General features: G+C 37.2%; 1 protein-coding gene across 8 annotated transcripts in view; it reads left to right on the forward strand.

The window, feature by feature from the left end:
• LPGAT1 (lysophosphatidylglycerol acyltransferase 1) overlaps positions 1-27,641 on the forward strand; it is a 95,207-nt gene that overhangs the window by 53,847 nt on the left and 13,719 nt on the right. For all 8 annotated transcript variants that reach the window (XR_004178749.1, XM_031655902.1, XM_031655910.1 and 5 more), the window contains one exon: positions 3,785-3,911. Coding sequence is in view for 7 of the 8 variants with exons in the window: in XM_031655902.1 (XP_031511762.1) it covers positions 3,785-3,911 (127 nt within the window). In the remaining variant the exon portion in view is untranslated. The remainder of the gene's footprint in view (positions 1-3,784; positions 3,912-27,641) is intronic.

Raw genomic sequence — 27,641 nt, forward strand, 5'->3', positions numbered from 1 at the left:
TAGAATTGCTAGACTAAAAGATATAACTATAGAAATGACATATTTGAAAAACTAATCTTTTCATTTATCAAATAATATTTTCATTTATCAAATTGAGAAAGCTTTTTGGTCTTCTTTTCGTTTGTTTGTTTGTTTTTGTTTTTTTCCTGGATTTTCTTGGGAGACAGTCTTGCTCTGTTGTCCAGGCTGGAGTGCAGTGGTATGATCATAGCTCACCATAGTCTTGAATTCCTGGGCTCAAGCGATCTTCCCACCTCAACTTCCTGAGTAGCTGGGGTTGTAGGCACATGCCACCATGCCTGGCTAATTCTTTAGTTGTTTTGTAGAGATGGGGGTCTCACTATGTTGACCAGACTAGTGTCAGACCCCTAACCTGAAGTGATACTCCTGCCTTGGCCTCCCAGAGTGCTGGGAGTATAGGAGTATAGGTGTAAGCCACTGTGTCCAGCCTTGTTTGTTTTTAATACAGAGAACTAATTTAATGCAATTTGATAGTATTAAGAGCATTAAGTGTTAATAAATGACTCAGTTATTCCACTGCAAATATTTATCAAAAGGAAATAATCTGAAATGCAGGCAAAGAAGTTTATTACAGATTATTTTGGCTATCCAAAACATTGGAATTAGCTAGAAGTGAGAATGGATTAGTAATTATCAAATATCCATACAACGAAATACAACACAGCTGTTACAAATGATGTTTATGGAGTGTTTGTATTGGCTTGGAAAAATATTTATGCTCTTCTGTTAATAGGGTGGGCAAACATGCAACTCTTCTGAAAACAATTTGAATTCAAGTCTGTAAACAACAAGGCAGTAGGAAATGCGTGAAAGGAAGGACACCAAAATGTTAGCAGTGATTGCTTTTCTGAGTTGTAACATTATAGATTATTTTTCTCTATTAATGCTTTTCTGAATTTTCCGTTTTTAAAAATAATGTGTGTGTATTACCTTCTCACCATCAAAAAGCAAATCATACTCAAAGATGCAACTATCTTGCAGATAGCCTGGTAAATTATAAAGTTTTGCAGAAGATATTTGTGCCCATAGCGTGGAGACTGTTTTGAACAAGTTACCTAAGATACTACTGTGAAAGTCTGGTTATAAGTTAGAAAGCTGAAAGGCATTCACTAGGCCTGTTTCCTTTGCAGTATTTTGCTATTTCTTTTCATATTCTTTAAATAAAATAAAATAATAATTGAAATGATTGGCCCTCAGAAACAATATGTTTTTAAATGGCAATTAGGACCAGACATAGAAATAATGTCTGTGATTTAACTCAGATTTAACTGGGTTTTCCTTTTATTTGTTTTTCCCAAGCAGCTGCTTGGCAGTCAGCTCTCTTAATCTTTCATCATCTATTAAAAAGACAAATTGGAAGAGTCTTTTAATAGAAAAGGAACGTTCAGAATAGTTTCACTGCTGGAGAGACACTGTGGCAATGGCAGCCAAGCCAAAGCTTGAAGGCAAATGTCTTCCAAACAGGATTAGTTGCACTAATAAAGACTGCTGTTTTAAAATAGTTCCACCCAGGCAATATCCTGTGGTGGTCTAGATCTCAAATGTAGGGGCAACTGTTATACTGATTGCATAATAGTGAAGAAAAATGGTTGTTTTCTTTTAGAGAGAACTAGTTTACGTTTGTAACTAAAGCAGAGTAGTTTATTTTTTAATCCTACCTTAAAGTTTTTCATTCTACCTGTTTAGAAGAAAAACCGTAAGTATACCTGAAAACTAGTTTTACCTGTATTTTATTATTATTTTCCATGTTTTGGTATTTTACATTTTATTTTCTTTTGTGTTTATATTAACTAGCATTTTATTCCATGTATACACAAACCATGCCTTTGTGTTTGTTTTAATATGTGATCCATACACATATACCAAAATTAAGTTCTGTCTGATTAACTTTAAAAAGATTAGTATTTTTGTTACCACGTGATTTAACAGATATTAAACTGAATTTTGGTGTTTTTTCTCATCATTTAATTATAAAAATTTTCAAACATACATAAGAGTTTAAAGAATTTTGCAGTGGATATCTGTGAGCTGACTAGATTATCTCTTCATCATTTTATCCATCCATTAATCCATCTTGGTTGTTTCATTTTTTAATGTGTCTAAAAATAAGCTTCATTAGTATGCTTTACTCCTAAACATTTCAGCATGCATATCATTGGTAGCTTGTTAAAGTGTGTTTCTTTACATAAACTCAGTTCATTTAGCAATATGTTATTTTTAAATTATTTTTTTTACTTGTTTTACAAGTATATTTTTCTCCTTCACAATGTTGTTCTAAAATCTTTACAGAATTTAAGGCCAGTTTTAAATTATTTGACATACGAAAGTAATATATCATTGATTCCTAATGCACATTTGGACTTATGCTTGAAAATGAGTTTTCTTTTTTAAGGAATTTCTTACATACTTCAAATAAAGAATGGACCATTATACTCTTAAAGTCTGGCCATCAGTATCCTCTGTGATGATTCTGCTCTCAGTTCTCGCTCACCTTTGTACCCCATGCTGGGATAAAAACAATGTGCAAAGGATCAAACTTAGCAGAACTTAAACATCCCCTCTCCACAACAGTAGTCACCAGTTGTACCTTCCAAAAGGCAGGAAGCTTTATTGCTTTATGTGTACATATAACTCTTGCTAAAACTGAGGGAGATATTTTGCTTTTTATTTATTTATTATTTTTATTTTTTATGTATTTTATTTTTTTGAGACGGAGTTTCACTCTTGTTGCTCAGGCTGGAGTGCAATGGTGCAATCTCAGCTCACTACAACCTCCACCTCTTGGGTTCAAGCGATTCTCCTGCCTCAGCCTCCCAAGTAGCTGGGATTATAGGGGTGCACCACCACACCTGGCTAATTTTGTATTTTTAGTAGAGACAGGGTTTCGAACTTCCTGTCTTAGGTGATCTGCCTGTCTTGGCTTCCCGAAGTGCTGGGATTACAGGCATGAGCTACTGCGCCTGGCCTTTTTTTTTTTTTTTTTTTGAGACGGAGTTTTGCTCTTGTGCCCAGGCCAGAGTGCAGTGGCAGTGATCTTGGCTCACTGCAACCTCCACCTCCTGGGTTCAAGCGATTACCCTGCCTCAGCCTCCCAAGCAGCTGGGATTACAGTCACGCGCCACCATACCCACCTAATTTTTTGTATTTTTAGTAGAGATAGGGTTTCACCATGACCTCAGGTGATCTGCCCACCTCTGCCTTCCAAAGTACTAGGATTATAGGCGTGAGCCACTACGCCCAGCCTCAAGAGCAGCAACAAAGTGTGTCCATAAAGAATGCTTAATTTTGTTGCCATGTTCCAATATTTATTAATGCCTATCCTCAGTATCACAAATCTTGGTGTTTATATTATATTATATTATATTATGTTATATTTAGTGAATGATTTTGTTTTGTTTTGAAGTCTGTTTTTTCTGTGATGTGAGTTTAGCTTCTGACCTTTTCATAGGTCAGTTTTTTATAGGAGTGTTAAATATAAATTAGATCTTCATAGTGCATAATTGTATCAGATACTTGAATGGTGCATGTCCAGTAGATAATAGTGTTCTTTGTTTCGAGGTTCATCCATTTTATAACACAATAAGTAATGCTTAATTTCTTCTAAAGAACATTATAGAACAGTAGCACCAAAGTTCATCCTTAGAATTTTTCTTAAAGCAGAAGGTATATTGATATACCTTACACTGGTCAAGTAATCTATGTTATTTGCTATAGATAATATAAAAGTTGATTTAATTTTAAGTCTTTCTTTCTTTGTTCTCAGACAGCAAATCAAAAGGCCTCCAGTGGATAATAGATACGACGATAGCTTATCCCAAAGCTGAACCTATAGATATTCAAACCTGGATCCTTGGATACAGGAAACCAACAGTCACACATGTACATTATAGGTAAGAATTCTATATTAGTACTCAGTATATATCCAACAATATTACCTCAGGACAGTATGAATGTCTTAATATTTAGTTTTTAATCATACAGTAGAAATAGTTGGCTCAAGTTCATTCTTATGCTGCATTTTTAATATTAAAATATCATTTGAAGTAGGTATTTCACTCAGTTATAGAGATCTCTAAAAGTGATATTCTAGAGGCACTATGTTTATTCGGTTGCCTGACACTTGAGTAAAAGTTAACTTAAAGGGCAAACATCAAGGATAAATATATACTCACTTGGCTTAAGAAGGTATGTATTAGTAGAGATATTACAGAAAAGGAGTCCTCATCCAGAACCCCAGAATGTTCTTGGATCTTGAGCAAGAAAGAATTCAGGGCGAGTCTGTAAAGTGAAAGCAAGTATGTTACAAAAGTAAAGGAATAAAAGAATGGCCACTCCATAGACAGAACAGCCCCAGGGGCTGCTGATTGCCCATTTTTGTGGTTATTTCTTGATGATATGCTAAATAAGGGGTGGATTCTTCATGCCTCTCCTTTTTAGACTATATAGGGTAACTTCCTGATGTTGCCATGGCATTTGTAAACTGTGATGGCACTGGTGGGAGCATAGCAGTGAGGATGACCAAAGGTCACTCTCGTGGCCATCTTGCTTTTGGTGGTTTTTAGCTGGTTTCTTTACTGCAACCTGTTTTATTAGCAAGGTCTTTATGACCTGTATTTTGTGCTGACCTCGTGTCTCCTCCTGTGACTTAGAATGCCTTAACTGTCTGGGAATGCAGCCGAGTAGGTCTCAGCCTCATTTTACCCAGCCTGTATTCAAGATAGAATTGCTCTGCTTCACACACCTGTGACGGAAATTGAATTTCTTTTTAAATCATTAATCCACATAAGATTTTCTGAATGATTAAATTGGTAATGTAGCTATGACTTACACTTTTAAATTTTTAACATTTTAATATGTCATTTGCACAAACAATAGCAAAAACATTTATTGAATATGTATGCTAGCTTCTTGTTTTTTTAATGTAGTTTTTTAAAGGAGTTTATATAAATATGATAGGTATTTGTATGAAGCATAGGCTGATAAGGCCTGTTGGGTTTTGATCACTTTTATAGGCCTTTTAGCCTTACTGTGTTTCCATGTGAACGACCTCAACCCCTGGCAACTACCTTACAAAGGTGAGGAATTGGTCCCAAGGAACATCACAGTTGCCACAAAAGCCCTCAATTCTAGAGGAAAACAACTCAAATTACGTACCATTGATAGTACATAGGTAGCATATTTTTATATGTGTAAACCATCAGAGTTTTATTAGTACAAATGTAAGTACAGAGTTGGAAGAATTTGAATGAAAATTAAATTCTGAAATTTAAAATTACATAATTAATAGTTGGGCTTTTTGATGTGTGAGGGATGACTATAAAATTACAGTTGATTCTGGTGTGTGGCTTACACTGAGTAAGGTAAGAGTGTAATTCTTTGTGTCTCTTTTCTCAGTCGACTCTTTGCACAGGTTTCCCTTTTACTTAAGTTACTGAGCACTTACTCTGTATAAGGCAATGTGCTAGGCCCTGGAAGAATTGCTCTGGGAACAGTTTTATTTCCACATATGTGAAACATAGCAAACCTTCAGTAAGTTTTTACATTGTAATCTATGAATGAAGGACAATGTTAATGCCCAAGCTAGGAATACATGGCTGTTGGATATATGACTATATGTGCATTCGATATATGTGCATTGGATGTATGTAGATCTTCCTAGCAAATCATACCCCAAAAAGAACTGAGATGAGGAAGAAAACATTGTGTGGTATGGGCATTCTAGTATAGGTGACCCTGCTTTTCTTTTTGAATCAATGAATAGAGGAAATTTTAGTTTATAATCAGGAAAAAAATGAATCAAATCATAAAGGATCATAGAAAGGGAAGAAATGGCCTACTTTTAGCAAGATTACTTTAACAGGCTCTTACATTCACTTGAAACAGAGGTTCTTAGTGCTGGGGCTCATGGATAGACCTCAGAGAATTTTTTAACTGAATAAATGAAATTTTGAGAATGTTTATACCTTTCTACAGAGAAAGTTCATAGCTTTCACTCTGTTCTCAAAATTATTTATGACCTCAAGAAATTAAGGACCCCTAACTTAAAGATGAAAACCTCATAATAGATAGAAGATGAGGAATAGTCAGTTTGATACAGAAAAATACTTCTAATAAAGAAAATTTAATATGTTAAACTAGTAGAGATTAAATCATGTTATAGAATCATACTCCAAGATATTAAAGTACAAATTATGCCTGATTATGAATATGCACATATACAAACCCTAGGAGTCTTGGGACAGGTGAGGAGATACACTTTTCTTCCCAGGAATTTAATCAAGATTATTGTCTAACCAATGTTAGACAGGAGAGTAAGGACCTGTGTTCAGAAACGGAGAGCAAATGAAAAGAGCAGAAAAGAACAGAGGTGTCCTGGTGTCAGGATAGTACTGTGCTTTTGCAGGAAGCCTGTGAGAGGGGATATGGGCCATGTCTTTAGCAGCTCCCAGGAATAGTCTCTATCAACTATAGAGTGACTTCTCATGTATTGTTCTTGGCCATCAGGACACCATGGTGCATAGGGAAAGAAACAGTGGTTTTAATTCAGACTTTTTGTTCATTTGGTTATATTTTTAAAATTTTAAACAAGGACAAGATGTTTCAATAAAAGTTTTAAAATGCAGCATTAGAAATCACATTATATATATAAATGTTAATAATATAAATAATTGGGATTAGATCCCCTTCTCTTGTAATGTGGGGAAGTTGGCAAGAAAAACTGGGTAGTATCGGCCGGGCATGGTGGCTCACACATGTAATCCTAGCACTTTGGGAGGCCGAGGTGGGCAGATCACCTGAGGTCGGGAGTTTGAGACCAGCCTGACCAACATGGAGAAACCCCATCTCTACTAAAAAAATACAAAGTTAGCCAGGCGTGGTGGCACATGCCTGTAATCCCAGCTAGTAAGGAGGGTGAGGCAGGAGAATTGCTTGAACCTGGGAGGCGGAGGTTGCGGTGAGCCGAGATCACGCCATTGCACTCCAGCCTGGGCAACAAGAGCGAAACTCTGTCTCGAAAAAAAAAGAAAAACTGGATAGTATCAACTGCTTAAAGTGGGGAGTGGGTGTCCAAAGCATAGGAAAAGGTGGTCTGGAAACTATAAAGTTCACTAAAAAATAGTAGTTTTGTTCATTTTTGGCTTGCTTATCTTCACCTATAGGGAGATTTGAAAAACTATTCATGAAAGTTTTTTTTTTTTTTTTTTCCTGCAGTTGAGCATAATTTCTCCCTTTCTGCAGTTAAGCATAATTTCTCCAGAACTCTAGAACTATTAAACCATATGGGACCAGCCAATTTTGTTTCACATGATGTAGAAAGGATTTGTTTTCATCTTAGCAGACTTAAAAAGATAAATAAAGCAGCCCTCATTCTTGAGAATTTAATTGAAGTGATCACTTAGAGATTATGGTATATAACTGGGCAAGTCAGTACTGTTGCTGGTTTGTTTTTTTTGAGACACAGCTTCACTCTGTCGCCCAGGCTACAGTGCAGTGGGCACTGCAACCTCCACCTCCCGGGTTCAAGTGATTCTTCTGCCTCAGCCCCCTGAGTAGCTGGGATTACAGGCACATGCCACCATGCCTGGCTCATTTTTGTATTATTAGTAGAGGTGGGGTTTCACCATGTTGGCCAGGCTGGTCTCGAACTCCTGACCTCAGGTGATCTGACAGCCTCGGCCTTCCAAAGTGCTTTAGCCACACACCTGGCCTGTTGCTAGTTTTTTAGTGTAATCTTGGGAAATGTGACATATGACAGTCAAAGTAATCCATCCTGCTCAACTTTTATTAGATTCCACTTAAGATATTTCATGTATTTTAATTTCTCCGTTTTAAAAGAAATAATGTGATTGGTAAAATGTTATCTATAGAGTTGACAAGCATGAGAAGCCTAGAGAGTTCTTTAATTTAAAAAAACAAAAAAGCTAACGTAGATGAGTCCTAGAACACTAGTACCACTTAAAAGGCAGCTATTATGGATCAAATCAAAACAAATTCATAGGTAGTAGTAATTAAATGAAACACAATTTTTTTTTTTTTGAGATGGAGTTTCGCTTTTGTTGCCCAGGCTGGAGTGCAATGGTGTGATCTTGACTCACTGTAACCTCCGCCTCCTGGGTTCAAGTGATTCTCCTGCCTTAGCCTGCCGAGTAGCTGGGATTACAGTAGGCATGCGCCACCATGCCCAGCTAGTTTTATATTTTTAGTAGATATGGGGTTTCTCCGTGTTGGTCAGGCTGGTCTCGAACTCCCGACCTCAGGTGATCCACCCACCGTGGCCTCCCAAAGTTCTGGGATTATAGGCGTGAGCCACCGCGCCCAGCCATGAAAGAGAATTCTAAGAGAAACTCCCAGTTGAAAGTACAGGTTAAGAGAAAGGTTAACAATTCATAAGTGTTAAATCTATAATAAGTGTATATATATTTGAGATACTTCTATTATATTTTAGGTAGATTTCATAGAGGGCAATAACTGTGCTTCCTATGTAGTACATCTTGGTATCTGCTGAGAGCCACAAAAGATGGCTCTGGGTGGCTGGGGTATTATATTGTTATACGACAGCATTCCTTACCATCAGAATTCACTTGGGAAACAATATAGTTAGCATAACTTATTTAACATTAATCAGTGGTTTGTCTATTTATTTATTTATTTATTTTGAGACAGAGTCTCGTTGTGTCATTCAGGCTGGAATGCAGTGACGCAATATCAGCTCACTGCAACCTCTGCCTCCCGGGTTCAAGCAATTCTCCTGCCTCAGCCTCACAAGTAGCTGGGTTTACAGGCCCCTGCCACCATGCCTGGCTAGATTTTATTTTTCCATAATACATTTATTTTCACTTCTTACAAATTATAGTCCAAGCTGCCAAATAAATTCCACTACCTGTTCTGTACCTCATTGGAACATAACGTGACAAGCAAGTATATGGAGATCTCTGAGCAAAAGTGGCATTTTCCCATAGAGTAACTCGCTTCATACTGTGTTAATAAGTTCTTTTTAAAAAAAAAAAAAAAAAATCTTTCTTTAAATAGAAAAATAATATCTAGATTGCCAGAGTGTACAGCAGAATGTTTTTCTTGATTTGAAATTTCTGTACTGACACTTAGGAAAAAAGCATAAGAATGTAATAACTTATTTTAAATACTCTGAAACTGTTTATTTCTTCCAATAGCAGTTTTCTCCATTAATTTACTACTCAGGCTTATGTTGGTTTTTAGGATTTCTAGAAGACATGACATGTTATATATGAAATACCATAAAATACACATTATTTTTATATAAAATGCTACTGAAGTACTTAAAATACCACATAGATGAGAAAGTAAACATTTGTGGCAGAGTTGTATACTAGAGCCTGTCTTACAAATAGGTAGTATTGCTATGTTTCAAAAGTTGAACTTTTAGGGCATGCATTGAGAGCATATTCCTCAGAAAATTTGTGGCAAATGGTGATTAAGTGCCCAGGCAACTTTGCTAATGCTGGGACTCTGGTGGCCAGAAGTTGCCCTGACTTTGGCAGATGCATTGTTGTGAGATGCAAATGATGTACAGGTAAAAGGGTCTTTTAGGCTGTGCACGGTGGCTCATGCCTGTAATCCCAGCACTTTGGGAGGCCAAGATGGGCAGATCACTTGAGGCCAGGAGTTCGAGATTAGCCTGGCCAACATGGTGAAACCCCATCTCTACCAAAAATACAAAAATTAGCTAGGTGTGGTGGCATGTGCCTGTTACTACTTGGGAGTGAGACAGGAGAATCGCTTGAACCTGGGAGATGGAGGTTGTGGTGAGCCGAGATTGTGCCACTGTACTCCAGCCTGAGCAACAGAGCACGACTCTGTCTCAAAAGAAAAAAAAAAAAAAGACTTCTAAAAAACACAAAGCACCTTTTAAATATAAAGCACCATTATTAAAATATATAAAGAATGACAGATTATTGATAAGTTTGGTATTTATAAATCAGCATTCTCCATATATATTGGATCGCAGTCATTTATTACTTTAAGAGAAAAGATGCTTTTTAAAAAATGCATTTATTACCAATATTATTTATTGTTTAGGGAAATATTTTTTATTAGCTTGCATACAACTACATTATTGAACTTTTTCAAAAGTAATGCTTATTTTAAAAGAACTAAGACTTATCTAAGGGAAACATCTGAGCGTAAAGAACTTTTTCCTCCTCCTGACCTCTTTTTATTTCTGTCAAACTGGAAGACAGCTTATTCCTGCTAAGCAAGTAGTGGGCACAGTGCACTGCTGTTCAGTGGTTAATAGGAAAATTAAACATGATTAGATTTTAATTACAGGGAGAGTATTTATAGGGGTAAAGACAAAAGTAATGTCTGTCCTTAATATAAATGTCTGTTTCCCTTCAGTTAGGACAGTGAGTTAGAGAAAATGATCCTTGTGCAGTAGTAGCTTATTTTTTCGTGTTTAAAATCTTGAGAAAAGATATAACCATAAGTGTAGTGGCATAGATAGATTACTAAAAGCAGAGGTGGTGTTTTCATGTGTAACTTGATTAGGACTTTGGTTACTTGGGAGAAGGCATTCAAGTATGAACTTTGGGAAATAACTTATTTTAATTTGGGGAGGGGGAATTAATTTAGAAAAGAAATATTAATATTTTTTAAAGATACATATGCTGTCTAGCAAGAGTAAACAAACTAACATTTTGACATATTTGCTTTAGGGTATTTGTAATTGATAAAAGAAATGATACACCATTTTAGGCCAATCAGATTTGGAAAAATCAAAGATGGTAACTTGGTCACCAATATGGGAAAAGGTGATCTCTTATATACTGCTAATGAGATTACAATCTACTGTGATCACTTTGAGGACTAGCTGACTATACTTATAAATTGAAAATGCACATACTCTGTGATCTAGCAATTTCCATGGCTGGGCACATACATAGCCTACATTAGTTTGCAGAGTATTATTAAAATTACATCTGCACAGTGAGAATTATTGTCAAAGAGATGACGGAAAAGTTATTTGTGAGAAAAATTACCAACACTTAAAAACAGAGAATAATATTTTGTAATTTTATGCCTAACCCTGTATGTATTTTTGATTAATATACCATTTTGGTCTTTCCTTCTGCTTTTACCCTTACTCCCTAAGACAACAAAACAAAAAAGTCATGAGTTTTTATATGTTTTAGGGGCTGTAATTTCAGAAATAGTTATTCCTTCAAAATATTTTTATTACAGAAAATTTCAGACTTGTAAATGAAATCTCATGTGCACATCACACCCCCTCAACAATTACCAACTTATGGTCAATGTTACCTCCTATATGTTATTTTCAGACCCCAGTGGATTATTTTGAAGCAAGCCTCAGACATCATACAATGTCATTTGTAAATATTTCATTATGTATTCTCTAAAATGTAAAAACATGAAAGACCTGAATATATAGAAAGAGAATACGTGTGTTCATAGAGGTGAAGACTCAATATTATAAAGATGACAGTTCTTCCAGATTAACCTATAAATTTAATGTAATTCCAAACAGAATTCAGGATGGTTTTTCAAGAAACTGGACAAAAATTTGGTTATAAAATTCATTTGGGAGAGTAAAGATAAATGAATAGCTAAGATAGTTTTGAGGATGAACAAAACAAAGGAGTTCTTCCTACTAGATGTCAAGTTTAGTTACACTAATGTAATTAAAACAGTGTAGTTATAGGAGAAAGTCCAGATCAATGGAGAGATTAGAAAGTTCAGGTCAAGATTTATTTGTGAACTCACGTGTGATTGAGTAGCCCTTTCCTATCAATGGAGAAAGGACAAACTATCCAATAAATGGTTTTGGGACTGTTGATTCACAATGTGGGAGGAAAAGCTAGAATTTCACTCCATACCATATACCAAAATTAATTCCGGGTGGATTTTATCTCAACAACAATAATGGGAGCCTAAAGTATTTAGGTGGGTGCAATGAACCGTGCCTGTATTCCTAGCTACTCAGAAGGATCGCTTGAGCCCAGGGGTTTGAGGCTAGCCTGGGCAATAAAGTATTTGAAGAAAATATAGGAGACTCTTAATGTCTTCAAGTAGGGTAGCCCTTCCTTACAAGACACAGAAATCAGAAGTCATAAATCATTAAGGAAAACATAAATATGAGTACATCAAAACTAAAAACTAGGCTGGGCACAGTAGCTCACGCCTATAATCCCAGCACTTTGGGACGCCTGAGGCAGGCAGATCCCTTGAGATCAGGAGTTCGAGACCAGCCTGGCCAATGTGGTGACCCCATCTGTACTAAAAACACAATAAATTAGCTGATATGGCGGTGAGCGCCTGTAATCTCAGCTACTCGGGAGGCTGAGGCATGAGAATTGCTTGAACCCAGGAGGCGGAGGTTGCAGTGAGCTGAAATAGCGCCACTGTACTCCAGCCTGAGTGACAGAGTGAGACTCTGTCTCAAAATAATAATAATAATAATAATAATAATAATAATAAATAAGTAAATAAAAATAAAATGTCCAATTTAAAAAACCCTAAAAACTAGAGTGTTCAAGAGACACAATAAAGTGTTTGAAATGCACATAACAAAAGTAAGTATTGAGTATATAGTCATGTGTCACTTAATGACAGGGATAGTTTCTGAGAAATGTGAAATTAGGTGGTTGCATCATTGTACGAACATCATAGAGTATACTTAGACAAACCTAGATGGTATAACCTCCTACACACCTAGGCTGTGTGGCATAGCCTATTGCTCCTAGGCTGCAGACCTGTACAACATATTACTGTAGTGAAGACTGTAGGCAACTGGAATACAATGGTAAGTATTTGTGTATCTAAACATATCTAAACATAGAACAGGTACAGTAAAAATACAGCATAAAAGTTTTTTTGTTTTGTTTTGTTTTTTTTTGTTTGAGACAGTGTCTCTCTCTCTGTTGCCCAGGCTGGAGTGCAGTGGTGCGATCTTAGCTTACTGCAACCCCCACCTCCCGGGCTCAAGCAGTTCTCCCACCTCAGCCTCCTGGGTAGTTGGGAGTATAGGCATGCGTCACCATGCCCAGGTAATTTTTGTATTTTTAGTAGAGATGGGGCTTCACCATTTTGTCCAGGCTGATCTTGAACTCCTGGGATCAAGTGATCTACCCACCCTGGCCTCCCAAAGTGCTAGGGTTACAGGTGTGAGCCACGGTCCCCGGCCAGTATAAAGGATTCTTAAAATGATACGCCTACCATATATGGAGCTAGTAGGACTGGGAGTTGCTCTGAGTGAGTCAGTGAGTGATGAGTGAATGTGAAGGCCTAAGATATTACCCTATACTACTGTAGACTTTATAAACACTGTATAGGCTACACTAAATTTATTTTAAAAATAAAGTAATTGTGCTATGGCATTACAATGACTATGACATCACTAGGCAACAGGAATTTTTCAGCTCCATTATAGTCTACGGGAACCATTGTCATATATGCAGTCTGTCGCTGACTGAAATGTCATGTGGCACATGACTGTACATGTAAACAGCTCAACAATTTTTACAAATCAGTAATATTTAAAACCCAGAAGAAAATGTACAAAAGACACAAAGACTTTTCGTTATTTATAGAAATAAAAATATATGAAAAGATCAGGGAAATGCAAAACAGGGCAAAATACTATTTTTTTTCTTATCAATATCAAATATTGGTGAGCTTTTAGAGAAGTTAACACACACAAATCGGTGCAGCCAATCTGAAGAGCAGTTTAGCAATATTTTAAATTATCTACGACATAACAATTCTACTTGGGGCTATATATCCTAGAGAAAGACAGGATATCACTGCAAGATATTTTGTAAGAGTAAGAAATTAGAAATAATCTAAATGTCCATTAGTAGAGGGATGACTAAATAAAATATTGTGTATTCTTTTTTGTTATTTTTTTGCTCAGAGCAGAGAGCATTAAAAATATCATGTATTCTTCAAAGGAATATACTAAACAGATTTTTATTTCTGAGTGCCTGACTCCTTCACTAGTATGTCTAATAGTCCTCTCGTCAGAGGCATTTGAACCGGAGCAACTCCATCTTGAGTAGGGGCTGGGTAAAATAAGGCTGAGACCTACTGGGCTGCATTCCCAGATGGTTAAGGCCTTCTAAGTCATAGGATAAGAGGTTGTGGCACAAGATACAGGTCATAAAGACCTTCCTGATAAAACAGGTTGCAGTAAAGAAGCTGGCTAAAACCCACCAAAATCAAAATGGGAACAGGAGTGACCTCTTGTTTTCCTCACTGCTACACTTCTGCCAGCGCCATGACAGTTTACAAATGCCATGGAAACGTCAGGAAGTTACCTTATATGGTCTAAAAGGGGAGGCATGAATAATCCACCCCTTGTTTACCATATAATCAAGAAATAACCACAAAAATGGGCAACCAGCAGCCGTTAAGGCTGCTCTGTCTATGGAGTAGCCATTCTTTTATTCCTCTACTTTCTTAATAGACTTGCTTTCGCTTTAGTCTACGGAATCACCCTGAATTCTTGCACAAGATCCAAAAATCCTCTCTTGGGGGCTGGATCAGGACCTCTTTCCCATAACACTCTCTCAAACTGAACTGTGGATTTCCCTAAAAATATATACTCCTTCATAGCCTTTACTATCTCATTATTGATAACAGCCTCCATCCTTCCTGTCACTCAGATGAGAAGCCTTGGGGTCGTCCATGGCTCTTCTTTTTCTCTCATATTCTGCATCCACTCAGTTAGGAAATCTTTTTGCTTCTAAATTTAAATACATATCCCCTGATCACTTCTTTTCACCCTGGTCCTAGCCACTATCACCTCTATCCTGCTCCTAGATTACTACATAACCTCCTAATGTGTCATCCTATTTTTACGTTTGTCCCCTGGCGAATTCCAACATAGTATCCAGAGTGCTCCTTTTAAAAGTCAAATTGTGTCAATGCTAGGCTCAGAATTCCATCATGGCTTCCCATCTAAAAACTCCAAAGTCTTACAGTGGTATCTAAGGCCTTATTTGACCTCTTCCTTCTACTCTTTAGTCATTCCCCTGTGTCTATACTGGCTTTGTTGCTGTTACTGAACATCCCAAATGTATTCCTACTTCATGTTCCTACTGACTGTTTCCTCCTCCACAAAGAGTCTTCCCTTGGAAATCTGTATGAAGATCGCCCTCACTGCCTTCAGGCCTGCTCACATGTCCTCTTTCCACCCTACGTCAAATTGCAGTTGTTCCCCTCAGTCTAATATGCTTAAGTGGATTTGGGATGATTTTCTAATGATATTTCTTGTATCTGAGAGTTATAAAAATGGTATTCAAAGCCCATTCCATAGAGATAATGTCACACCATTGATACCAGAATTAAGCTCTGAAAACCACACAATAGAGATGTGTGTTTTGTCATATATTAACATCTCTGAAATCGGGAGACATCTTAAAATCAATGTAATAATGCATTGGTTATAATTTAATTGGACATTTGGCAGGCAGCACTTCAAACAAAAGTCTAAACGATAAGTGCTGTTCCTTTCCCCGCCCCACAAAAAAAGGGCAGGCAGCATAGTGACTGCCATGTGGTTAGAGTTCAGCTGTTAACAGTGGTGCCTCTGGGGAGGGACTCGTACTTTTCACTGTACTATTTGAGTGTTTTTTACAATATGCATGTATTCTTCAATTAAAAATAACTAATTGAAAAAAGAAATTGCCCACAGAATTTAGGGTTTTGGATTAATAACTATTTGAATAATTGCAACAAAAGCATTTTCATCTGGTAGGTATAAAAATTTAATAAGTTCACATTTAAAATGCATACCATTTAATAAGATACTAAATAGATTTTTCCCTTTTAAATCAAGGATATTGAAATACTCAAATTACATAGTCTAGATTTTCATATTCTAGTGTTGTATCCATAATTTAAAACTGAGCTTTAAGAGATTTTAATTTACATAATTATTTTTTGACATAAAAGGACAAAGTAAAATAAAATTAATATAGTAGGCCGGGCGCGGTGGCTCATGCCTGTAATCCCAGCACTTTGGGAGGCCGAGGCGGGCGGATTACCTGAGGTCAGGAGTTCGAGACCAGCCTGATCAACATGGAGAAATCCCGTCTGTACTAAAAATACAAAATTAGCCAGGCACAGTAGCGCATGCCTGTAATCCCAGCTACTCGGGAGGCTGAGGCAGGAGAATCGCTTGAACCCGGGAGATGGAGGTTGTGGTGAGCCAAGATTGCACCATTGCACTCCAGCCTGGGCAACAAGAGCGAAACTCCGTCTCAAAATAAATAAATAAATAAAATAAAATAAAATAAAATTAATATAGTAAAAATCAGTTATTCAACATATTGGGGACCAAGTTTTAGGTCAGCTTTTTGTAATAACTGTGAGTAACTCAAATAACATATTACCCTTGGATACAATAATGATGTATGTTCAGGTCTTTGCCACCCTCAGCCCCAGCCCCAAAATTACTCATCTAATGATAATATTGCCTTTAAAGATTTTTGAGCTAATAGTTGCATTTTTTTCCCCTAGTAGAAGGAAACAGTGTCCTGTCTTTAGTTTTTCTTAGGCTAGGACTTTTCTCTATCATTGCTTATAATTATTGATAATGTCATCTCTACTTCAGCTATCTAATAATTTTCTTCTTGTCTGCTTTTCTTATCATTGCTTGTTTTTTATTGCTTTGCCTCCATATCCTGTTTTCCCTAGAAAAGTCTATGTTTTTTGCCATCAGCCACTGTTCAGAGCTACCAATTGGAAAATGGAAAATTACATATTAAATTTAAACAAGTTTTTAGTTCTGCTTTGCTGTTGTTATTAATGTTCACTGCCTAAAGGTTTTTATTTTCCACACCAGCAGGTTTTCCCCCTTTCCTTTAAAAGCAATTAATAAAACTTTTCAGGCTGGGTTTGGTGGCTCATGCCTGTAATCCCAGCACTTTGGGAGGCCGAGGTAGATGGATCACTTGAGGTCAGGAGTTCGAGATCAGCCTGGCCAACATGGTGAAATCCCATCTCTACTGAAGAAAAAGAAAAAAAAAAATTAGCTGGGCATAGTGACATGTGCCTCTAATCTCCGCTACTTGGGAGGCTGAGGCAGGAGAATCGCTTGAACCCAGGAGGCAGAGGTTGCAGTGAGCCAAGATCACACCACTGCATTCCAACCTGGGTAACAGAGTGAGACTATGTCTCAAAAGAAAAAAACAGAAAAGCTTTTCAGTTTGATGCTATTCAGGATGGAGACATGAAATAAGTGGTCTCAATTGAGGTTTGGTTATATTGTGAATCAAATTCTGTGTTTCTGTAATGATGTTGAAGAATCAGGTGAATCATCATTACAAATAAGGTAAAATTTCCATTCTCTAATTAGAAGATATGCCTAATTTCAGATATTTAGAAAAAGTATACGTGAAATAAGTTTTTTATGTTACCATAGTAAGTCAGGGTTCTCCAGAAAAACAAAATCAATAGGACAAATAGATGATCCCTGACTTACGGTAGTTAACTTCATGATTTTTTTGACTTTATGATGGTGTGAAAGTAATAGACATTCAGTAGATACCACAGTTTGAATCTTGAATTTTGATCTTTTCCCAGGCTAGTGATATGCGGTACAATACTTTCTTGAGGTACTGGGCAATGGCAGTGAGCTGCAGCTCCCAGTCAACCACACGATAATGAGGGTAAACAGCCAATACTCCACAGTGTACTGTGTTGCCAGTACTTTTTGGATATTGTGTTTTGTGTTTTCACATCCCATCATCTCTACAAAATGCCCATCTGTGTGCAGTATTAAACACTTTGTTACAGAATAGGCTTTGTGTTAGATGATTGCCCAACTGTAGTCTAATGTAAGTGTTCCCAGCACATTTAAGGTATGCTAGGCTAAGCTATGATGTTCAGTAGTTAGGCATATTAAATGCATTTTTGACTTACAATGGGTTTATCACAATGTAACCCCATTGTAAGTCAAGGATCATCTGTATAAAGATACATAGAAAGAGATTTATTATGAGAAATTGGCTCATGTGATTATGGCTGCTGAGAAGTCCCACAGTCTGCTGTCTGTAAGCTGGAGGCCTCGGAAAGCCAGTGGTGTCATTCCGGTCCAGGCCTGAAGGACTGAGAACCAAGGGAGCCAATGTTGTCAGTTCTAGTCTAAGTCTGAAAGCCCAAGAACTAGGGAGCTGCTGGTGTAAGTCCTGGTCCAAGTCGAAAGGCCTTGAGAATTGGGGTACTAACTCTGTAAGTCGCAGTCTCAGTCTGAAAGCCCAGCAGCCAGGAGCACTGATGTTGAAGGGGAGGAGAAGATGGATGGCCCAGCTCAAGCAGAGAGAGTAAATTTGCCCTTCCTCCACCTTTTTGTTCTCTTTGGGCCCTCAGTGGATTAAATGATGTCCTCCCACATGGGGAGTAGGGAGCATCCACTTTACTCAGTTCATCAATTCAGATGCTGATCTCTTCCAGAAACACCCACACAGACACACCTAGAAATAATGTTTTACCAGCTATCTGGGCATCCCTTAGCCCAGTCTAGACTTAGGCCAGATATCAAAAATTAACCCATACACATAGAACTAAAATAATAACAGATAAAGCTAATTTACTGGGATATTATCAATAGATGAATGTGGACATAATATGATTTTGAAAATGTTGTAATTTGGTAAGTAACTGGAAGTAAGCATTGGAAATAAAGAATTCTCTCCCCACCTCCTTGACTCTTTGGGGGTTCACCATGTCTTTTTCACTTAGGTCTCCTTAAGGTCTAGCAAAGTGCCATTGTTATTCCAAAAATACCTCTTATTTTCTAATATAGTTTTGTGGAAATATTATGCCCCCAAATACAAAAATTCCTAGGGTTTTAATTTTAATTGAACAATGGTTAAACATAATTCTCACTGATAATTGCTGTTTATCTTTTACTTAGTTATTGAATCTGAGAAATGGAAAGACTACCTAGGTCTTTTTGTCTAACCTTTTCATTTAACTTATTCTCAAAATTTGAGTGAAAAAATGACAGAAAAAATAGCTATGGATAGAGAGAATGATAAAGTAAAGCAAATGTGAGAAATATTAACGTTTGGGGAATCTGGGTGAAGCATATGAGAATTTTTATACTATTTTTACAACTTTTCTTTGAGTCTGAAATTATTTCAAAATAAAAAGTTTAAAAACATCATTAGACACATGAAAAATGTAATAGTGAGTCTCCTAAGCAGAGAAACCAATGTCAGATTTTGCTTACTGGAGAGTTCACTTCTGCTCAATCAGCAACCATTTGTTAAGCATCTTACTGTGTGTCTCAAAGGATATACAATGAATAAAGATATAATAAATTCCAATTCTAAAAATGCCATCTCATGGTTTATATCTCCAAATGGCATTTTGAGGGCTCTTGACTGTTGCAAGGAACAAGGCTCAAGAGGAGGGCTCAGTTATCCTTGACTGAGAAGGGGAAGCATTGGCCTAGGTGCTAAGTATTTGCCATCTTCCTGTCTCAAAAGTATCTGCTGGTATGTCCCTAGGTTTGCTACCTGTATAGTCTTTGGAAATATCTGCTTTGGTTTATTTCCTGTATTAAAGTAGGTAAAAGTTTATATCTGAGTTTCTGAAATTTATTTTCAGATAACTGAGTGGTTTCTTTTTTAAACTGTTCTAATAGTTCCAGGGGGAAGCTATAAATATTACATTATAGTATGTTATTAGGCCTAGCAGCTTAGTTCAGGATAATGGCTCAAAGTAAAACTTCTGGGAATTGAATGCTGGGAGATACTCTGATATGTTAAATTTGACAGTTTCTGTTTTTGTCCATAAATCTATTTTTTGTAACAAGTAGTTTCTGGATTTCTGTGTTGTTCTTGCCACACTAACCCTGGTAGTGTCCGTGAACGTTGATGATTATCTACAGATGACACCACATAAAGTTTTGTGCTTACAGATTACTGTAATTTAATTCTGTTCAGCAAACCTGAGTTCCTACTAAGGATTAGGCACTGACTTATACACTGGGTGCAAAGCTGAGAATAGTGCAGTCTGTTAGACAAAACAGGCACATAGGAAAATAAATAGAATACAAACTAATAGGTATAATCATAGACATAGTTACAAAAGACAGAGTTGGCACTGAGAAGGAATTTTTTTTTTTTTCTTTGAGATGGAATCTCTCTCTAGTCGCCTAGGCTGCAGTGCAGTGGCACGATCTCAGCTTGCTGCAACCTCTGCCTCCTGGGTTCAAGTGATTCTCCTGCCTCAGCCTCCCACGTAGCTGGGATTACAGGCACGTGCCATCATACCCAGCTAGTTTTTGTATTTTTAGTAGAGACGGAGTTTCACCATTTTGGCCAGGCTGGTCTCGAACTCCTGACCTCAGGTGCTCCGCCTGCCTTGGCCTCCCAAAGTGCTGAGATTATAGGCATGAGCCCCAGCACCCGGCCCAAGAAGGAATTTTTAATTACCTAGGAGAGGAGAAGGAGGAAGCTGAAGGAGAAGAGGACAATGGTTTAAGATAGTCAAATCCTTACCTGCCATAATAGGAAACCAACAAATAAATTTTAAATAGGATAATCTGGAAATAGTGCTATTAAAACATTTATAATATATATGGAAGTAAGTAGCAAAAGAAAGAGAGGGGTTGTATCTGAGAAACAGGTGTCTGAGGAAGGAAAGTATAGGGCCATTATTTTTTGTTGTCTACCCTGTGGTATGCTTTGACTTTTGGAAATTATATGCATATGTTACTTAACAAAGTAAAAAAATCCTATATCTAAGTTTATTTTCTATTGCTTTAATAAAATATCTGAGACTGTGTAATTTATAAAGAATGTAAGTTTCTTTCTCACAGTTCTGGAGGCTGGGAAGTCCAAGATCAGGTGGCTGCATCTGGTTGGCTTCTGGTGAGAGCCTTGTGCTGCTTCATAACATGGCAGAAAGCATCACAGGGTGAGAGAGGAGCACTGAGAGCCAAAGTGGCTTTTAGAACAGACTCATTCTTGTGATAACTAACCTCCTCCTTTGATAACTCATTAATCCATTAATCCATGAATGGATTAATCTATTCATGAAAGCAGAACAGTCATGACCAAATCACCTTTTAAAGGCCTCACCTCTTAATACTGACATTGGAGATTAAGTTTGAACATGAGTTTCAGAGACAAAACACATTCAAACCATAGCATTCTTCTTACTCTTTTAGGCCAAATTCAAGTGAAACCTCTTTTATATGTCCTGTGCCATAAGTAAATACACACATTCCCTTATTTAAACTCACGCAGTAGTTCTCTAAAATCCTCGCACAGTGTTTATAATATTCTGGTTGTTACTTTTCCCTCTGCTAGATGATTAGCTATTTGAAAGCAGAAACTGTTTATTTCAGAATCTTCTTCAGTGCTTAGTTCCTTACACAATCTTGACATAATTGAATTGAAGGTTTAGCCATGTTGTTTGTCAGCTCACATTTTGGAGTCTTGACATAAAAATTCAAATGCTCCAACTCCAGTATAGGGGGTGCCAGCTGCTAAGCATTACTTTACATTTTTTTGAAAGTGTAATTTCATCTAGTACTTCTAAATCTGACTGGATTTTGGTAGTATAGTCTCTATTTAAGAGCACATTCTGAATTACTGATAATAAGAATGTTCATTTCTTGAAAATTAGGAGCTAGTTTTTCATTTGGGCAGCTATTGGTATTGTAAAGGTTTATTTCTGGTGTATACGTGTTTACTTATTTAAATCCCACAAGCACTCCTCTTATTTGATTTCAAGAGGACTGGTATTCCATGTATTTAATCCTTTACCATATTAGGGGATTAGTCGCTTTAATATTTTAATCCCATGGTGACCAATCAGAGTAATAGAAGTAGATTGCTCTTGAGGGAGCATTTGGTCTGCCCTCCTGGCTGTCTCCTAAGAGAAGAGAATATCCCAGCTATTCTGGGCAGATGGTGGAGTAGGTTCTCTTTCAACACATATCCCCACCCCCATGTTCAACCCTATTGAAGCAATAGATACTTCACCAGCATTCTTTCGTGAATTCAACTGGTAAACCCAGACTTCCTCTGTTTAATTCAGCCTTATTTTTAATGTTCTTCTGTTTAATTCAGCTTTATTTTTAATGTCAATTTTCTCCTTATAAAGATATTTTAGATACTATTTTGAGATCTCTTTTAGCCCTATGGCCCTTGCTAAGTTATCCTTAAGTTGATTAGACCTGATTTTATATTAACAGAAGCTAAATTAATCTTATAAAGTAATTACATACTGCAAGTATTAGCTGATATGATTCAACAAGTTATTATCTGTCTTACAAAGAGTACCTATTCTGTGCTAACCAATGGGACTATGGCCTTCTTAGACCAGAGGAAACTTTATGAAGGCTTTATTTCTATTAGGCTTTAGAAGATGATGGATAGAATTTAGGTAGGTAGAGATGGGAAGGGTAGGTGGGTGGGCATTTTGTGCAGTAGTAACTATGAACAAACACACAGAACTATGGAAGTATAGCACACGTGTAGGAAACAATAAGTAGTCTGTAATATGCATGCATAAATTGAAGCTCTGGGAAATACGGTTGGAAAGTTGAGTTCAGATTTTGGTATACCTTAAAAGCCAAGCTAACTATTTGTATCTCTAAGTAACTCAAAGTCCAATTCAAACAGACTTTCACAATAAGAGAATTTATTAGCTCACATAACTGGACTTCGAAAATAGGACAGGATGATGTACTTAATCTGGTGACTCAAACTCTGTTTCTCCCAGGTCTGCTTTCCTCTCTGTATTGGTTTCATCCTCAGCCAGTAGCTGTGAGGAAATGTAAGACCTCACACTTCCATGAAGATAAAGACAAGAGAAAAAATAGATTTTATTTTTCTTGTAATCCCTCTTAAACTTTTCCCTGAAGCCCCTACAGAACTTTCATTATCATCTCCTTGGCCCTAATTGGTTATGAGCCCATTGCTACACCCCAATACTTGTCATGAAGAGAATGATATATGATGACAGGTCTGACATGGGTTATTAATGAGAAGGCTGCCAAGACTACAAGAATTGGCTGATAACAGATTGGCAGACATTTGCTTTTGATAAATTTATTTTGTTTTTTAAAGAAGAGCTAGAGAATCCTTTCCCTTGGTGAGAGGATTCCTGCAAGTGGTGGCATGCATAGCCTTTTATATTAAGCAATGAGTGTCAACAAGGCAGAAATAGAATAGTTTTAGGAGGCAAAAAGTAATGCAAGTATTTGGCTGCTACTCAGGATGGTAGAGGTGAATAGTTAAAAGTGCTACATAGGCTGCACAAATGTGTTAAGACCATATTAAATTATCTAAAAGTAAAAACTCAGTAATTTGTAATACCTTTCACTTAAGAAAAATCTGATTTTTAAATTTTAAGATATGCCTCTAATATCAAAGTGAAGTTAATTGACCTTCCTAAACATCCAAACATTTAAGGACATTTAAATTGGAGGAAAGAGAAAGAAACAATTAGATTTCCTGAATAGTTAACATCTCCTGTGTTGCTCTGAGCACCCTTGCTTTTAGAACCGTAATGTATTAACTAAGAATTGTGAAGCTTTATTCTGCTTGGAGTCTGCCCCATGCATACATAGTTCAGAGGTCATCAATTTTAAGAGGCAAGAAAATAGAGTGTGCTTTTAAGTATGCACCCGTTTACTTTTCTGGACCTTTACTTTTTAGTACTGCTTTGTACCAAAATGGTTATAAATGTAGGCACCAAAAAACAATGGTAGTACTTAATTATAGATACTTTATGATTCAGAATGTTTTTATTAGTGAAGATTAATGTTGAAATGAAAACACAAGATAGCTGTATTCTTTTTTGAGGGGGGCAGGGTGACGGAGTTTCGCTCTTGTTGCCCAGGGTGGAGTACAGTGATGCAATCTCAGCTCACCGCAACCTCCTCCTCCCGGGTTCAAGTGATTCTCCTGCCTCAGCCTCCTGAGTAGCTGGGATTACAGGCATGTGCCACCACGCCTGGCTAATTTTTTGTTTTGTTGTTGTTTTTTTTTTTTTCTGAGACGGAGTCTCGCTCTGTCGCTCAGGCTAGAGTGCAGTGGTGCAATCTCGGCTCACAGCAAGCTCTGCCTCCTGGGTTCACGCCATTCTTCTGCCTCAGCCTCCCTAGTAGCTGGGACTACAGGCGCCCGCCACCACGCCCGGCTAATTTTTTTGTATTTTTAGTAGAGATGGGATTTCACCGTGTTGGCTAAGATGATCTCGATCTCCTGACCTCGTGATCCACCCGCCTCAGCCTCCCAAAGTGCTGGGATTACAGGCGTGAGCCACCGCGCCCGGCCATTTTTTGTATTTTTAGTAGAGATGGGGTTTCTCTGTGTTAGCCAGGATGGTCTCGATCTCCCTACCTCAGGTGATCTGCCCACCTCGGCCTCCCAAAGTGCTGGGATTACAGGCGTGAGCCACCACGCCCGGCCCGATATCTCTATCTTAAAGAGACTTCATGGATGAATTTCCATGACTATGTCTTCAGTCAGGCATAGCCAAGTTAGTTAAGAAACACTATTAGCCATCCTCTATACCTAAACGAGAGCCTTCTGACTTGGTAATACTCCAATTTAAAAGTCTTTCCGTAAGAATCAGTCTCACAAATTTCTAATGAAAATATAAATTGATACAATCTTTATTAAGGTAATACAGCAGTATCTTTTAAAATTACTACTGCATTTGACTTTGACATAGCAATTTCACTTCTGGAAATTTATCCTTTAGACTTACATATGAATGAACATTTGTATAATGCTATTTGTTGCCACATTGTTTCCAGTAACAAAAGATGAGAAACTGTTTATCAGTAGAGAATAAGAGGAATTTAATGTTTACTATATTAAGAGATTACAATGAAAATTCAAAAATATTGTTAGCAGAATGATAATGAAAATATTATCTATCAAAAGTTGTGAGATGTAACTTAATCTATGCATAGGAAGGATTTATAGCTTTAGAATGCTAATATTATTATAGAAAGTAAGAAAACTAAAAACCAGTAATCTAAATATTTATCTCAAGGAAAAAAAAGCAAATTAAATCCAATTACAGTAGAAAGCAGGGAAAATGAAGGAGAATGTTGAAATAGCAAACATATGGTAGAAATAGCAATATCAGAAAATTATGTTTCTTTGAAAACACTATTAACTACATTACCAGTATCAAGAATGAAAAGGGGGATATCACTACAAATCTTACAGTTACTAAAAAGAGGAGCTGGGTATGGTATATGTGCACCTGTATTCCCAGCCGCTCAGGAGACTGTGGCAGGAGAATCCTTTGAAACCAGCCTGGGCAACAGAGGAAGACCCCGTCTCTAAAAAAAATAAAACAAAATAGTAAAAGGACATTAAACACAACTCTTCCAGAGCATAGAAGAAGAAAGGATACTTCCTAAGCTTGTTTTATTGGGATAGCATAACATTGATACCAAAACCTGAACTGAAGAGATTAGAAGAGAGGAAAATTTACAGGCAGACCTCTTACATGGTTATAGATGCAAGATAAAACCCAGCAATATATATTAAAATATGTAATATTATATAGTGACAGCATACATCCTAGGATTGAAAGTTTAGTTTAAAATTCGAATCAATCAAAGTAGTTCATCATATTAACAGAATATAGGGAAATATTACATAAGCATTTCAATAGATAAAAAAATTTTTAATAAAATGCAACTCTCATTCATGATAAGAAAACACTTTTAGCAAATTGGAAATAGAAGGGAATTTCTTCTATTAAGGTTAATCTGATTAATGATATCCCTAATAAATTTTACAGCAAGTAATATACTTAATTGTGTTGAATATTTATCCCTGAGAGATTAAGAATGAAAGAGAAGGATGCTTATTATCACTACTTCTATTGAACATTGTACTAAAGGTTCTTTTTGTTGTTGTTGTTGTTGTTGTTTTTCTTGAGACAGAGTCTCACTCTGTCGCCCAGGCTGGAGTGCAGTGGCACAATCTCGGCTCACTGCAGGCTCCACCTCCTGGGTTCACGCCATTCTCCTGCCTCAGCCTCCCGAGTAGCTGAGGGACTACAGACACCCGCCACCATGCCCGGCTAATTTTTTTGTATTTGTGGTAGAGACGGGGTTTCACCGTGTTAGCCAGGATGGTCTCGATCTCCTGACCTCATGATTCGCCCGCGTCAGCCTCCCAAAATGCTGGGATTGCAGGCATGAGGCACCACACCCGGCCCTGTACTAGCGGTTCTTACCAGAGCAATATGACAAGAAAAACAAAAGTGTTAACATAGGAAAGGTAAAAACAAAATTGTCATTATTTGCATTAATTTGTCTTTTAACTGCAAATTAAAATTGTAAGGTTCCTTGGTAGGTACAGACATTCAGTCATTCACTGACTCAAATTGAGCCTAACCCTTATATGTAAATGACTATTTCATAGAACCAGATACCTGGAAACTTTTTAGAAAAGAAGTTAGGAAAAGGTACTTTATGAAACTATTTTTTAATCATCTTTTCAAATCCACTTCAAATGGAGATGGTGGCTTGAGACAGGAGTTTGGCTTTTTGCAGCCAAAGAGGCAAGATACAGCAGGGTGAGGAGATGTGAGCCTAGCATTATATGGTGAACACAGAACATTTTTCCATGGAAACATGTTTGCCTGGTGGCTGAATGCTGTAGAATTTCATATACACTGTAAGCGAAGTAGCCTATCAAAGCAAACTTACGATCTTCTATATCCTATAACTTTCCCACCATAGGAATTTTTAGTTAAAATGTAGGGGGGACAAAGAGGAGACAATAAAATTCTTGGGAAGTCTTTTCTAACATGAGCATTTCTTACAATTCAAAAGATGGAAGTTACCCTTTGAAGAGATGGAAAGATAAACCTGTTTAATTAGGTAGATACCCTTCATTTGAAATTTTATCTCCTTGTCTCTGTTCCTCTGATTATATCAATATTGATATTAATAGCATCTTCAGAATCTCTGTCATGACTTCATCTTTTAAATTCTTGGTATTGACTTTATTATCTGACTATATGAAAATAGTCATGGAATGCCAAACCAATGACAGCTGCAGATCCAGTATAGTCACTACAACTATTGCTGAACCCAAAAAAGCCAGAAGCACAATAATGCTGGCCTTAAATGATCTGGCACTTAATCGTCACAACCAACACTAGCATTTGTATGAGTGTTTACCATATGCCAAGTATATGTATATATGTAACTTTGTAAGATAAGTAATATGATTAGCCCCATCTTAAACACAAGGGAAGTAAGTCATACAGAGGTTAAACAATTTTCCCAAGGTCACACAACTGGCAAGTGGTGGAGTCAGGATTCAACCCTAGGCAGTCTGTCCAATAGCTTGTTGGTTTTTTTGTTTGTTTGTTTGTTTGTTTTGAGATGGAGTTTCACTCTTGTTGCCCAGGCCGGAGTACAGTGGCACAATCTCGGCTCACTGCAACCTCCACCTTCTAGTTTCAAGCTGTTCTCCTGCCTCAGCCTCCCAAGTAGCTGGGATTACAGGCACCTGCCACCACATCTGGCTAATTTTTGTATTTTTAGTAGAGACGGGGTTTCACCATGTTGGCCAGGCTGGTCTCGAACTCCTGACCTCGTGATCTGCCTGCCTCAG

Source organism: Papio anubis, chromosome 1 (genome assembly GCF_008728515.1).
Source record: "Papio anubis isolate 15944 chromosome 1, Panubis1.0, whole genome shotgun sequence".
Lineage (NCBI taxonomy): Eukaryota > Metazoa > Chordata > Mammalia > Primates > Cercopithecidae > Papio > Papio anubis.